We start from the raw sequence: 16181 nt of genomic DNA on the forward strand, positions 1-16181 counted from the left end.
ATCCTAAGTATTTCTCAAAGGCTGAGATTTTTGTTCTTCTTTTTTACTTCTGCTGACCAAAGTAACTTTAGTGGCTTCTCTCATGAGAATCAAAAGAGTTGCAGAGGTCACTCAGTAACCTGTGGGGGTTTTTTTCCTGAGACCTCAGGAAAAACAACCACCCAGAACTGCATACCTTTGGCATATAAATAGCACATAAGCAAGAATTTCTCAAAAATAATTGTTCATAATGATAATGGGAATGCTTTGAAAAAAATTGCATTGGAATGAAAAACAATCACTGAATTCTTTGCATATTTTATTTTTCTTTTTGATTTCCAACTCACACACATCTGGCATATTTTACATCTTTGCAATAAAACATGGTTACAATAGCTTAAGGAATTTATATATCCAAAATATTTCACCATGATCTCAAGATGAAATGAACTTGTCTTCCAGATGTTCAATAGTCTCCCAATTCTAAGCTACAAACTCAAGATATTGCTTACAGACAGGTGATGAATAACTTAATCATTACGTTGATCCCCATGATTTCCGGACCTTATAAATACAAACAACAATGAAGAAGGAAATTCAGGGCTAAACTTACTAATACAAGGTGGATAACAAATAAGTAATCACATCAATAAATAATGATATGTTCCTGGTGCAAAGTGCCAATACAAAGAATCCATTATCTTTTTAAATAAATGACTGCAAGTGAGTGTAAATTCTGAGAAAATTACATTCCTGTTACATGCCTCATAGCCCTACCGACACAATATGTACATCTATGACAATACAGTCACCAAATATACAAAGAAGAAACATGAATTAAAGTGTATATACCCCTGGGTGTGTAATTTGATCAGTACAATGTGCAGAAAATTATTTTGATAGTTATCATTACAGTATTGTAAAAGATGAATGGCCTTAGTCTGAGTGGCTTCAGGTGACATTTTCAGAAGGACTGAAAAGAACAACCTCAGTCACCTTTGAAATGAAGCTAAGGCTGTCAAATAAACAAAGCTCCTCAGATTAAAAATAAGGGGAAAAAAATCAGTGGGGTCTCTCTTGCCCATGATTTATATACCAAATGTTAATAATCCAGAAGTATAGCACTTTGTCTGTATTGGGAATCATTAAGCATTACAAAGCATTAAACTGAACTTCCCTCTTTGCTCCCTTTCTGTCTAGTCTTTAAATTTAAAAGGGAGGAAATTAATTTCTATTGTATAAAGTATAAATATGGCAAATGATGGCTTTTTATCCAAATGCTTTGTGAGCAGAACTCCACTTAAGAGGGGTAAACTTTAGATTCAAAAAGTGAAAAATGTGTTGGTGAAAATGTCAGAATTACTGTTTGCTCCCAAATTCAACCCTTTAACACAAGCTGTACCCTTAGGCAGATCTCCAGTCTGATTTGTGTGAATGCACCTGTTCCTTCAAGACATCAGGTTTAAAGTACATGCAAGTTGTAACTCCACAATAAAATTAAGAAACAGTTTTGTTCTTTATACAAGGTTTTACTTTTACAAAAGTATCCCTTTAAAGTTAAGATGTGCATCTGATGTACAAAGTATCAAACATATTTTTTTTAATCTCAGCTTGAAAAGAGGCTGGAGATGGGATGCATGTTAGGTTCAAAGCCTAAACATTGAAATAACTGGACACAAGGTTCCCCAGAATTTTCAAAAGTCTCTTGTGGCGCATCCTACTACCTTTTCTCAATAAACAAAGATATATGAAATAATTACCAAAACATTTCCTAATTCATATCATTTACATGATACAAGCTTGCTTTTCAGCAGCTGGTGTTCAGTTGTGAAAAAACACACAAAGTAAAATGGTTGCTGACTACAATGTACAGCTATTGCTGGGTGTAATGGAATGTACAACGGAGGTCAATGCAGACGTGGTTTTCCACCAGAGACTACACCTTTCTTTGCAGCACTTGTGCTCTCAGCTTTACCTGGGCTTTCAGTTCTTCACTGCACTTCAGTATCTGTTCTGATGTTCATAATGCCACCGGTTAAAATCTATATTAAAAGCTACGATGCTGCCAGAAGCCATGCCAGTAATCAGTGTTCTGAAAAAGATATCAAAGATGCTGATGTTAATTCTCTTTTGCCTTCTTGAGCTATGGCTTTTCATAGACAGAAAAAAGTTAAAAGAACAAGGCACTTTTTCCAACACTGTCTGAAATTCTTAAGCTTAGCTGAAAATCAGAAATGTATCTCAAACTTTTGCAATTGGTTTTAAGGTGTTTAATACTGCACTCTGATATAATCTGACTATTCCTGTGTTTTTAAGTTAATGCAATTTTAGTAATATTTTGCTAGCTGAGTGTCTGGCTTACTAATTTCAATGAAATAATACCTCACCTTAAGTGCTTGCATGATGAGATTCAAGTATCAAAGTGTTGAATCAGATAAATTAACAGGAAAACAACTGAGTAATTGTTTCTTACACATCCTGTTAACGACTCCATACCATATACTCAAAGTTCATGAGGATGTATTCTTTCTGGAATTTTAGTATTTACATACAAACATGAATGACAAATTCACCTCTGATCATGAGACAAATCCATAGCTCTTATGCCAGCATCACAGCCAGGGTAAATATAGAGCTGCTTGAAGTCACAGGCCTGCCATACTTCCACTACACCATTATCTCCTCCTGTCACCAGGTTCTGCCCATCACTGCTCAGGAGGATGGCCTTCAGGAGAAAACAAAAAAAAATCTCAAGCACAGAGGTAGCTTTTATAGAAATGGATCAATATTTAAAAAACTGAATTGACTTAAAAGCATTCCTTATGTTCTGCCCTCTATAAATTTGAACCAAAAATAAACAAACACATTTTGTATCATCACATTTCAAAAACATTTGTGTGGTATTAAACATGATAGATAACAAAAATGCTCCTTGGCTGAATCTGCAAACACTTGAGTTCAGCACATTTCTACATACCAGAATTTGTTCTACAATACTCAGTGCTATCACTACAACCTAAAGCAGAGCAGCGATCTGCATTCCTAATGCTGCTTCAAGTGCTTGTGACAGAGAAGAGCCCTGAAGGCATGAATTCATGTCTTGGCTAATAAACGAAGAATGAGGACTTTTCTGAGCATTTTGTTTCAAAGACATATTTCCCACTGAAATTTAATTCCAAATGAAAATTCTGGGAATATTGTGGGCTCATAAACTATTTGTTCTTATTTATTCTAGAAAAGCTTAAGTGCATTTTGATATTTGGAGATGGTGATGAAAGGATATGTGTTTGAATGGCTTAACTAGGAGGCAGCAATTTTATATATATGACTTCCTCTAAACCACACAACAAATAAATGAATTTTATTATAATAAATAAAGGCAACACACAGCAAATGTTTGTTTGCATTTAGATTTACCCTGGTTGAATCATTGATCTCCATCTGAGCTAACAGTTTGCCATTAATGCTGAAATTGCTGAACCGTCCTCGTTCATAGTAGATGATGCAGTGACCTTCACTAGATACTGAAATTAAGCGAGGGTACAGGCAGTTTTCTGTTCCTTCCAGGGCTCTCAGCAAGTCTCCAGTAATTGTGTGTACTAGGCAAGGACCTTCTGTATACGAAAACATAATATATCATACATTTGCTATTTATACAAATGATATAGTCTGTGCACAAAAATGATGCATAATACACATTTATATCACATTAGTGCTGCATAGATATAAGAAGCTGCAATGTTACTTAAAGAATTTAACACACACAGGAGAAAAGGAAATGCAAGAGCTAGCATGTTAAAAAAAGAAATACAATATGCCCAGAAGTGTATTATTTACTTAGACTGGTAGGAGTTTTCCTAGGTCTGTCTTCTAAAACACTCTTTCCTCTTCCCAAGCATTCAGAAGCTTCACTCTTAGTGATTTTCTCCAACAACATGAAATCTCTTTAGCCTGCCCATTCACATTAAACAGATGTGGCCCTAGTGGGAGCAACTCCCATAGGGCATGTAATCATATTACTGCATATTTCTCCTATGGACAATGGCAGTTCCTGTAGATCCTCTCCCCCAATAAACATTTGTTATGCATAGATTTCAGTCCTGATTTGTTTCAGCAATTGGAGTGCTGTGAAAGCCAACGGAGTCATAATGATACTTGGACTGTAAGAGATTTTAGGAGATCACATTGTAACTCCATTTGCTCCAGAGAGATTTTAATATGAGATTTTGATGTCTTTTTATTACATTCATGAAAGAAACAAACAGCTATGAAATCTACAATGTACATCTTAAGATGCAAAACTAGGTTTATTTACATTTCAAGAACAATGAGAAAAGTTTGTTTTGAAAGTGAGATCTGTATTCCTACTAAGAAAAAGGGTCTCTGATAAATGTGATGAGTCACAGGAAATTCTAAATGTTTTCTTTTATGAATCACAGGATAATCCTGGACAGCACAGTAATCTCTTCCTTATACAACTGGTTCATGACCCTGAAAGTAAATTCATATTGGCAGACTCAGCCACCTCATGTTAAGTCCTTCTAACTTTTTTGAAATTCACATGGCAGCTGGGTTTGCCCAGGTAGAATGAATCAGCATCAGTGCATTTATTGTGGAGCCTCTGACACAGGCTTTTATCTGTGTTTGCATAAGGTCTTATGCAGAGGGACCCCAAGTTTAGCTGCATTCACGGGATACCACTGCAAAGGAAATTATTTTGTCAAATAGTTAAGTTTCAGCTTTGGAAATACTGAAGTGCCAGGATATTACAAAAAAGGATGTCTTCACCTTTAGAATAATTACCTTGTTAGATTTTTCAAAAGAAAATACCTTCATAGCGGAATGGTCATGGGCACAAAAAGGCACAACTGATTTAGGATGCCACTCTAAGGATATATAGACTGACCACTCTTTTTCGGGTTTGTTGGGTAAGAACGTGGAAGCATCAACCTGATTCACAAGATTTTCCACAGAGGAGTCCTAAATGTGCTGTTTTCCTGCTTCAGTAGGTTCTCAAGCGTGTGTCAACATAGGGCCACAGCCAGTTCCAGAGGAGCAGCTGCCCACCAGGAAGCACAGGCTGAGCTGAGACTGAATGGCAGGAAAATGCAACACTGTCATGAGATGACATCTAAGAAGCTGGAAAGGGACTGGAACTAACAGATCAGATTAAAAAGGCATGTCTTGGAAAACTGCAATTAAAAAAAAAAATAACTGCACTTTTTTATGGCCTAAAGTTTCAAAAGGAAGAACATGGGAAGATTACTTCAGGAGACACACTGGGCCTCCATTTCTCTGGATCAATTATAAACATGTTCTGAATTTGATTTAAAAAACTTTAGTTCTCCATCAGCTTTTACCTCTAAAAATGTGAAAGTTACCAAAGTAGCAAATAGTTAATGGATCAGTAGATAACTGAGTACAGATTTAATCTCTATTAAGAAGAGGCAATTTGCAAAAAGGTAGTTGGAAAGGGTGGACTATTATGGCAACCAGAATGTACGAAGCTGCCTTAAAGGGTAAGAAATAGCAGTGCATCAAGAAAAAAGTTTTAGCTCCAGCATCACTGTACATTCTTTTCACAAATGTTTTGACTTTGCCTATGACTGTTATGTAGTATGCCATTACAAGAGTTAATGACCCATTAGGGTTTCCTGTTAAAAATGGCTTTACTCAAAAGTTTCACACTCAGCTTTAAAAATAAATGTTGAGCTCCAAGACAGTATAAAAAGCAATAACCCAGGAGCTCAGCTGTGAGCAAAACCTGTCAAAGCAAGCATCACATCCTTCTTACCCTCAGAAGCAGCAAACTCAAAAAATGAGTACAAAGATATACATGGGGATGACTAAAACAGGCATCACTATAGGTAGAGATGGCAAGTCACTGGATGTGGATGTAGGAGTAGAGTGGAAATGAGATAGGAAAGCATATAAGGAAAAAGGAAAAATGAGGATGATGCAAAGAAAGGAAATAAGAATGGAAAAGAGATTATGAAGCACAAAACAAACTAAGAGAAAAGGGGGAAAGGGAGAGCCAAATAGGGGAGGAAAAAAGACACGCAGTTTGACAAGTTAAGGAGCTGAATAAGAGAGGGCAGTGGGGGAAGAAAAGTGGACATGGAATTAAGGAGAAGTAGGAGAAGATGGGCAGAAACAGTAGAATGGAATAAATTAAGGAGAAACAGAGTAACAAAAGATGAAGCAAACATTCATTGAGGCTGGTGTTTTATTTACAGTGATTACCACTCATACAGGATATTGCTGCAGATTTGGAAAAGTATTTTGAACACTTGTGTTAGCAATTGTTGGGTGCTCTGGATTCCATAGACAAATAACAGAGAGAACCTACAACTGCTCATTATTTAGAAAATATCATAAAAACCCCTACGGGACAGAAAGCTGCACACAGTTCCAAAGAAAATTTATCCTCCTTCCCTGGAGAGTGAGGTCAGTACTACAAAATACCTCTCAATTAAGATCAAGGTGGAGAATTTTGAGCTGGCCCTCCCTGAAATACATGTCTCTCTCAATAGGTTTCTTTAAAATCACTAGACGTCATTAGAATTATTGTATATATTTTTATAAAATACACTTACAGGTCTGGGCAGAATAGCTGCATAAACTGATGGTTGGAAGGAATGATCAACTTAATTTGTGTCTAAACTTGTAAGGGCAGATAGTAAATAATATTCAGAGAAAAGTGCTTCAGATGATCCTAGAATTACAACATGTCTTAGGAATAATTAAAGCATATGTGTCTTGAGGGAAGTCTGAGAAATACCACTAAAAAAGAGTCTAAAAATGTTAAGACTTAAATCATAAAAACGTTTCTGACCTTTAGCACCACTGATAACAAGTCCCAGCTCTGCACAGACCGACACGCAGACAACTTCATGGTCATGACCAGTTAGAACAGCACGAGGAGCTGGATAATCACCTGTTCAAAAAGAAAATTAGAAGGTGAGAAAAATAAAAGAAAAATAAAACAAGGGAATGCCAAATCAGACATGGTTTATCAACAAAAGAACTTTGCTGTAATTTGCTTGAAATTATTATGCATGAGAAAGGTGCAGTGTGATTAAATATCTCATACTTAAGATACCAAGCAAAATATATTCAGATATCATAAAGCTTCAAAACCACAACTTACCAATGTATTAATGAATTAATTAAAAGAACACAAAGTGTGGTGCTATTGAAAACAGCTGTAATGTAAAGGCCTGCTACTGAACATATATGTCTCCAGACTTAAGCTATGAACCTAAAGAATTTAGGATGTTCCTTTAATAATGATCCTAACTTGTTTCATGAAACTGGGGGTAGGAAAAGAATAGAGCAACATTATACTAGAAACATGCCACTGCTGCATAGGTAATATTTATTCAGAGACACATGGAATGGTCACAAAATATGCCTAAAATAGTTATTGGTACACATAATTATATATTTATTTATTTCTAGATATTTTAAATATATATTCGGGACTGAAATATATTTTATTTTGGTTTCAAACAAGCAGGAATGTATAGAGTATTTACATGACAAACAGCAACATTGTTGTTGTTTCTAATAAGAACAGATGCTGACAACCTAATTGGTTAGAATTTGATATTGCTCTGCCAGGCTAAGAAAGTAAATTGGCAAAAAAGAATTAGCAACTTGCTAGATAACACAGAGTTCACATCATTATATTTGCATTGTACAAATGAAATACAGGAAATTGGGATATTCAAAAGGACTGGAGATCTGCAAGTGTAGTTCACATACTAAAAGAAACTACCTAGGGAAGTACAGATAAAGTACTGCAACATTAATTCTATATGAAGTAACAAAATGGTTAATCCACACTTTTCTCAACAAGAATTGGAAGCAAAAATCTCATTAATACCAGTCACCTTTAATACCAGTGTTGGACTGGAAGACTTATCTAGTTGTGCTGGGATCAGTGGTACAGTATGTAAAGATAGCTATATTAAAATAGGCTCCATTTACTTTTTCCAACATATTTGTCATAGCAGTACAATGTTTTGATTTAAATCAGTTTTACATGCAACTGACTATGGACAGTATGGATGGCTGTCCAGCACTATGGACAGAAGCTGGATCAATAACAAATCTTAATTTTTTTTTCCATAGAGGGATACGTACTATGAGCTACATATAAGGATTTTGGAAACCAGGGTATGGAAAATCAGTTTGGAAATCACCTTTCAGTTAGGAAACAATTCAGTTTTCAACACAATAGTATAGAGTGTGCCAATCTAACAGGTTATTCCAATGTACAGACACACTAAAAATTTCTTAACCTCTACTGTAAACAGCTACCTCAATAAATCCTAGTTTCCCAAACTTTATACTGCAACAAAAATAATCTATTTAGTCTGGAAACTGAGATTTACTGCTAGGGAAGGATGAGTGTCAGAAGTAACAGAAAGATTCTTTGTGTAACTCATCAAAGATATTTTGATTTTTGTAATTTCACCATCAACATTGCTTTGAGAACTCCATCTCCTTTCAAGGTTTTCTTTTCTCCAAGTGCATAACATAAAAACAAACAAAGAAAACAAAAGAGCAACTAATTAAGTTCAAAATTCTCCTCTTTTTTTTTTTTTTCTTCTGTATGTCCTCCTGGAAAAAAGAGGATTATGCTCAATGGCCATCTTGGCTCAAGTTATGATTATAGAGGTTTTATCAGACTGCATCAAACTGGGTTACTGAAATGATTAAATGGCTACAATTTTTGAAGGAAAAGAAATAACACAATTTTCAAAAGAACATTTCCCTCAGTGTTTCCTAGGAAAGTTCTATAATATCAAGGAACTGTAAAATTCCAGAATACACCAAAAAAGCCTATTGCATTGACTTCACGATTTATAAAGGAAAATGCTTATAAGAAACAACTTCCCTGAAACATAGGTCTATGAGTCTTATTTTGTCCTGTTTTTCAGTAAATACAAATTAATAATGGAATAACAATATTAGGAGTAACTGTCCAGCAGTAATTGAAAATGGGATTTTTTTTTCCCTTTGGGCTCAAAGAAAAAATTATTCACTGACACTTTCTACAGAAAAAGCTGTGGCATGAACCCCAGTCATTTTACATTTTATTGCAAAGGAAAGAAGCTGTGAACTCCAGGAATCATTCAAAATCTAGCAAAATATTCTGTCACTGTCACATCACCACTGATAGATGCAGCCAGAGGTCAAAGGCTGCAGCTCTAAGGGAATTGCAGGTGAAAATATCTTACCTAAGAACTGAGATACCATCACTGTAAACTCCCTGTGATTTCCCCAAAGGTGCACCTTTGAACTGAATTACTAGAGGGCAGAATGAAAACAAAATGTGCTGTCTTTCCAAACAAGTAAGTTTTTCTAGAAAGTCTAAAATAACACACATATTTCCTTCTTGCTGAAAAATATAATGCATAATATTATTGTAAGGTTCTTTGAGAAAAGATGGTGCTCCTGCATAACAAAGAAAAAAAGTGGGAAAGAAAGACGAAAGACTGTTACTATTTCTCTCATATTGTCCTTTCCCAGGAATTCTGTACAGATTTCTATGGGGACACATCTAAGAGGCTTCTGTATAAAGAAACATGAGAGCACACGGAAAATTTTAGCTTCCATTTCATCTCTCACATCTTTGACAAAAGCAAGTACAAGGCTATACCTGAATTACTTGCTGAAAAGGAATTTACTTTGTTATTTGCTTTACTGCCAGGACTTTTCAGGTATGCTCATCAGGAAACAAAATTTTAGAAAATACGATGGCTTTCGTGGAAGTAAAATTGTAAGAGCCTTCTCAAATTTTTACAGTCAGAAAAAAAATCTTAGAGTTTGATTAAAAGATAATGCTACAAACAATAAATATGAATATCTCAAAACAGAAAACAGCCAATAACAATGCCCACAACACAAGGGAGCAATGAGTGCAAAAGAAAGACTGCTGACAGGAAAATATTAGTATATTCAAAATATTCCCAGATCTGGGAAGCAGAGCTGGTTTATTTGCTGAGGAGTATTGTATATGGCTACAAACAGTTCACCCAGGTGAGAGGGCTTTCAGGTACCTTGCACTAATCCAGAAGGTGAAATACAGTGGAGCACAGGAGATTATGGATTTGCAGCATCTCTTCTTATCTCTTTCACTAAATTGCTTTGGGATCTTGGGCAAGTTGCAGAACCACCCTGCACTGTACAATTCCCATGAAGCATGCTGTGTAGCATGGACACAGACATGTGTTGATAAAATACTAGAGATAACAGCATTATCTCTCGTGGATTATTGGCTCTTTTACCTTTACATAGCAGCCTTAGAAGAGGGATGTCTTTGGCAACCAGAGAAGAGATGGTGCCAATTAAAATTTCAAACTAGTTTTCAAAAATCTTCTGCTCTGGCAGAACAGTTAACATACGGTTATTTCAAAAAATTAATACCTAAATTGTACAAACTTATAAGTACCATAATAACTCCTTAAACAGACAAAGCAGATAGCACATGTGCCCATGTGCTAGTGCAGGGCCTTCAGACAGCCACCCAATTCCCTTGGTGCAGAGCACACTGGTGACTGTTTTTAAACTGCTGCTATTTAAAGGCCAATCTAGTGCATATTAAAATGTAGAGGGATATAAAACAAGTGAAAGTTCTGAGTTCAGAATAACTACTCTTTCAAGACACAAACCTGCAGAATCCTTAATGTTCACAACTTCAAATTGTTTCAAAATTGTGTTATGTAAAAGGAACACATAAAGATATACTTCATGACAGACACAAAAAAATGTATATTAACTTGACAAAGATATTTTATGGTAAAGTTCACCCTCCCTTTCAGATATATACTGAATACACTCACTGGGACAGGATGAATTTTTAGCTGCTGGTAAGATTATGTTATAATGCTAAACAAACCCCTCTTATGGCTGATAGAACATTTTTCAATGGTCAGCACAGATGCTGTTAGAAAAAGTGGGGTTAACTCCCACACCTCTTGTGACCATCCTCTCGGAAGCTACAATAGGTAATGAGAAATGTCAAGTCCCAAGATCAATGAAATTTCAGGCTCTAGGGAAAAAACAGGAATAGCATTGATCCTTTTAAAGAACACCAGTCAGAGGGTGAATGTAATATATTGCGTGGAAAGGCTCAAGAGGATAAGCGGCCAGGTCCAACATACTTACCTGACAAAAAATTCAATCAGCCTTTAGCACAAGCTGCCTACCCTTCCTTTCTTTCATACAGGAGTCTGATTCCAATTAAAGTGTGCAAATTAATTTTTATCACTTCCAAATTACTTTCTGAATTTGTGTCTGTTTCAGATGAAAGCATCTGTCCCTCACTTTTCTGCAATTCTATCATACACTTTGGTATATCTGTTCAAAGACTCTGAGATAGTTCTCATTTTCAAAGTCACTTGTTTGAAAGAAACATTCAATAAAGTAATCATAAAATATAAAAATAAAACAGCCATAATGATACATGTTGAACTCCAGGGCATATCACATACTTTCTTTGCTCCTTTTTGTGATGACTAATACAGTTGCCATGTGAGAAAAAATTTGTATACAAATTAGCACTCAGCTAAAACAAATCCTCATATATCATAAGAGAAGAAAAATCAAAACACAAATTGTCAAACTCCATCACAATAATTTTTCTATTCAGTCTCTGAGAACTGCAAAGATTTACATTTCCCATATAACTTCAAACAAATAAAATAAGCAAACAATGTCCTTTGCATGTGCCGTGTCTTACTAAGAGAAAACAGATACCTTTCACTGTTCTCACAACTGCAGCAGATTTATACAATCTGCTCATCAACTTAATAAGGTGCAGATTCAGATTAGCTATTTCAGATGGGCTATTTTGGCTTAGAAAGTAGATATCTGACCCTGGCAAGAGGACTAAGCTTCATTTGGTTCAGTGTTTTTCCAATAGGTGGCATTTAAGTAAGCAAGGATAAAGAAATAAAAAAGAAAGGAAAGTTCAAACATACATAAACCCTGCATTCAGCTGCCCTTCAGCCTACACGAAAATCATGCCACATTTCTTACTTTCCAGAAGCATTCCCAAACATCGGCCTCTACTCCAGTCTTAACAGCACCTCCAACATCACCACTGTGGGAGCTTAGCAATGGCATGGCCATGAGACCAATGTTGAACTAGAGGAAGTACAAACAGGGACAAGATTTGTCCTACATGCTGCTGTTGAAGGTATGCAGCATATCGATCCTGATTTCTTGATTTATCTTTATATCCACTCATCATGACATGTAACATGCATAAATATGAGCATAGAAAAGAATATAGCTTTCTACCAAATCTAGAGGTTCTCAGGGCCCCATCCTATGATAACTTATAGCTGATAGCACATGCTTGTGAATATGGGAATGAGGGCTTTAATTCCCCCAGTCTCGAGAGGACAAGAATGTAGTTTCCTACTTCCTGGACAAGCACTCTAACCTAAAGACTTCTTTCAAGTGTTTTCAGAAAGCTACTGTATGGAAAGCATTACATTTAAAACCTGGTAAAACTTCACTCTTCTCACAGTGATTGTGAGATGTGTCATGAAATTGTGCCAAATGCAAACAAAACCAGAAAATAATTTTTGACACTTACGGTAGAATGAAAGTGATAACTTGATAAATGTATTGATTGGAAACATTATTTTAAAATTATAAAACAAAGTTTACCATGCGCTCATAGGCAAACTTTCAGCTACTGAGCTAGATCAAACATTTGCGTCTTTTCTCAATTCTCCTCTTTAAACAAGAGCTGGTTCTGTATTTCCCACAGACCCAGTTGAGGTGACCCACTGAGCATACGCCTGTACAGGTATTTCAGCAGAAGGTTCTACAGAAGTCTGACAAGTTAGGTTGTTGACATACTTGTTGTTTAGGAAAGATTACATCTACCTCATGCATTCTGCAATACAAATTTTAGCAGGATCTGTAAGAAATTTGACCTGACAATCTTTAGCCTGAGAGTATTTCACAGTAAATTGTGATTTCTATGTTTTTGAATGAAATGGTATCTATATTTTTCTATACAAATGTCAAACCACACAAACTGTTTAGGACTGGAGGTCTGCTTTTTCTCCCCTTTAAGATTTTCTGAAACAACTAAAGTTCCTTTTGGTAACTGGATGTATTGAAGCTAAAATTGATAATTAACTGTCTTTCAGCTTAAAAGATAATTATAAAGTCAAACATCTAACCCAGGCAATCACTATAACTGACATTTTTTCTTTGAGTTCTTCACCTTATATCCTTGGGTATAAAGCACCTGATCTGTATCTCCAGATGACAGGTTTTAAAAAAACCAATACCCCTTTTTTCCCTCTGAAAATATCATCTACACCTTTCTGGAAATTAATTCTAAAGATGTTAAGTAATTGGATTTGATCTACATTAATCATATCACTTTGATTTTTCCTACACAGAAACCTTCTAACAGATCTACTATATACTACTAATCTATTGTAGAAGAGTAGATTAGGAAATATTTCTTTATTGCTTTGGTGGCTTTAACCATGTGAAACTTCAAACGTATTTTCATAAGGATTGTTGAGAATGCTTCACTCTTGGAAATTAGTTTAAAGGGAACCAGTCATATGATGAAGTTATCATGTCTACTCATGGTAGCAAGCAGAAACTACTAGTCATTAGTTCGGCAGAAACAGTAATTTTAGAAGTTTTTAAAGGCCCTTTTTTAAAGGGCCTTTGTTTTTGTGACCTATCCCCATTAAGGTATGCTCATGAAAAGTCAAAGTAGCTTTTCATATTGATATGTTTCCAACACATGTAGTTCTGGTTATAGTGCAGTACTAGTATATAATTAGAATATCCATGGTAGCTTCAATCAAATTAATAGACATAGAGATAATAGAAATGCCATCACTCTTCCTCAGCATGAGCCTTCAACATGTCTTCAACATGAACATTAAAAAATCTTATCAATATATTTCAAAACTACCACAGTGGTCTTGGGTACTTAGTCTTCCTGAGTTCTATTACCTGTGCCTGTAAGATTTCATTTGACTGGACACGGCTATCTGCAGCACAGTCTCCTATTAATCCGACCATAAGGCCATTTCTTCAGCAAAACAGTGCCTTATCCACATAGAGGCAGAGACAGACAGCAAGTCATACAAGTAATTTTTGTTTTCATTTATTTCTGTCAGCCAGGTCATATCCTTCCTTTCGTAAAATTAAAGACCTCCAAAGCAGACAATTCCAAAATTATACAGCTAAGATATTAAGTCTGAGATACCAAAAAGTTCCACTTTTGTGCGTTCAGATTTGTAAGTGATGACAGAATAATACCAGAACTAAAATAATTATATCTGGAAAAGAATTGAAGCAGTTTGTATCAGCCAGAAAGGAGATGCTAATTGCAAGGCTGTCCAAGCCCTTTACAATCAAGGGAGGTAAGAGGAAAGTTTTTTCTTTAATTAGAGTAGAAAGCTCGTTTTATTTTTCTTTTAACATAGAAATTACTAATACTTTATATGAATCACACAGGCATTCAAAGAAGAAAAATGGCATCAACCTAAACAGACTGCTAAGACATGAAAATCCTTGTCAGACTGAATTTATCCATATTGGAGAATTACATACTAAAAAGGTCATGGAATATAGGCAAAAATTAGAGAAATTTGTTATTGGAACACAATTTTCTTATTTCCCCTCTATTTCCTCTCTTATAAAAGAAAATAAAATCTTGTGAGAAAGAAAGGCTTTTATCTTTTTATCTTTTATCTCCCTTTTACTCTGCTTACAGAAAAATGGAAAAAAAAAATTAAATTAAAAGTTTCTTGCTGCAAAATTAGCAAAATATTTACTTTGAAACACATAAAACACTTTTCTACCAGCCATTCAGTTGAAGAAATACTTTCACTTAGAGGTCTGTAACTGACAGTACTGCCTCCAGTCAGTATTTGAATCAGAGATCACAACTGATAGTGACAGATTCTCCCATTTTTATCCAAAGACAAAACCATTCTGTTGAAAATTATCATTAGAAATCAGAAACTTCTTTAAGTGAAATGGATTTAGTGTTGTATAAAACTGTTCTACTGTATGGTAAAACCTGCTCTTTAGCTGCAGCCATATCTCTGGCTTGGGTGATGGATCTTTAAATTTGTGGTGTACTTTAGGTGCCCCTTTATATAAATTAATTTTATTATTGTCCCACTCACTCTGCAAAGCACTGATAGTCCCATGCAAAGGAAGTGTAAACTTTTCCTGACATTTTATCTTTTTCTATTTTTATTCAGTCAGATTGCTTCCCCAAACTATAGAAAGACCTTTCTCAAGAGAGTCTCATTTAATTGTATGGCATGTGAGACATTCTTTTTTTGAAAAGGCAAGCAGCTGATATAGCATGCTGTAGCACAAAAGGAGTAAGTTAAAATGCCAAAAAAATATTTCCAGGGAAAGGGAAGTCAAAATATAGTGATATATGTCCTGTCACTTAAAGGCCACAACCATCTTGTTCCAGTTGATAATGACATGATGCTATAAGTGATAAAGGCAATTACAAACTTAGGAACTATACTCCTATCCTATTATCTCTTAACATGCAGAGAGTGTTTAAACATTTTTTGGCAAGCAATCAATGCCTTGCTTAGCATGTGGCGCCTTTATACCAACTTTCAACCTGTAAGTAAAGTTACTGATGTATTTGGTAATAACTTCTGAAGCTGAAAGAAGGAATGCTAAAACAAAGAGGTGTGTCAGAAGACCTCTGGGAGAGGTGTTATTGAAGGATACTTACTGCTGTTTGGATTGTCACCTATGATATGATGCCGGCCACTCCAGTACCAAAGCAGCAATGTGGCGTCGCGAGACCCAGACACGATGTAGCAATCACCCCCGATGTAGGACTCTGACCTGGCGAGGCATGTCACGACATCCCAGTGGCCAAACACAATCTGAGTTAATTTTCCTGGTGGGAATGAAAAGTCATACAAATTCAGGTACTAGCAGCATTTAGAAGTCATTAACTATATCATTAATATTCAGTTCAAATGCAACTTTTGTTTCATATCCCATAATTAAAGTTCACTAAATGCTACAAGAAGATTTAAAAATCACAAAGATTAAACTTTTTTTCCACCTTTTTTTTATTCCTGTTGAAGGCTGTGCTGTGTGGCAATCCATAGTCTAACCCTTATCTCTAAAAATCAAGGCAGTGCTGCAGT

General features: G+C 35.5%; 1 protein-coding gene across 2 annotated transcripts in view; it reads right to left on the bottom strand.

Moving 5' to 3' along the window:
- Positions 1 to 291: 291 nt before the first annotated feature.
- The window catches only part of NBEA (neurobeachin), a 451755-nt gene continuing 435865 nt past the window's right edge, over positions 292 to 16181 (bottom strand). For both annotated transcript variants that reach the window (XM_041416040.1, XM_041416039.1), the window contains exons 56-60: positions 15755 to 15925; positions 6815 to 6916; positions 3397 to 3593; positions 2553 to 2704; positions 292 to 2071 (exon numbers count right to left, since the gene is read on the bottom strand). In XM_041416040.1, coding sequence (XP_041271974.1) covers positions 1981 to 2071; positions 2553 to 2704; positions 3397 to 3593; positions 6815 to 6916; positions 15755 to 15925 — 713 coding nt within the window. In that variant the 3' untranslated portion in view covers positions 292 to 1980. The remainder of the gene's footprint in view (positions 2072 to 2552; positions 2705 to 3396; positions 3594 to 6814; positions 6917 to 15754; positions 15926 to 16181) is intronic.

The sequence above is a fragment of the Onychostruthus taczanowskii genome, unplaced genomic scaffold, assembly GCF_017590055.1.
Source record: "Onychostruthus taczanowskii isolate IOZ18803 unplaced genomic scaffold, ASM1759005v1 scaffold50, whole genome shotgun sequence".
Lineage (NCBI taxonomy): Eukaryota > Metazoa > Chordata > Aves > Passeriformes > Passeridae > Onychostruthus > Onychostruthus taczanowskii.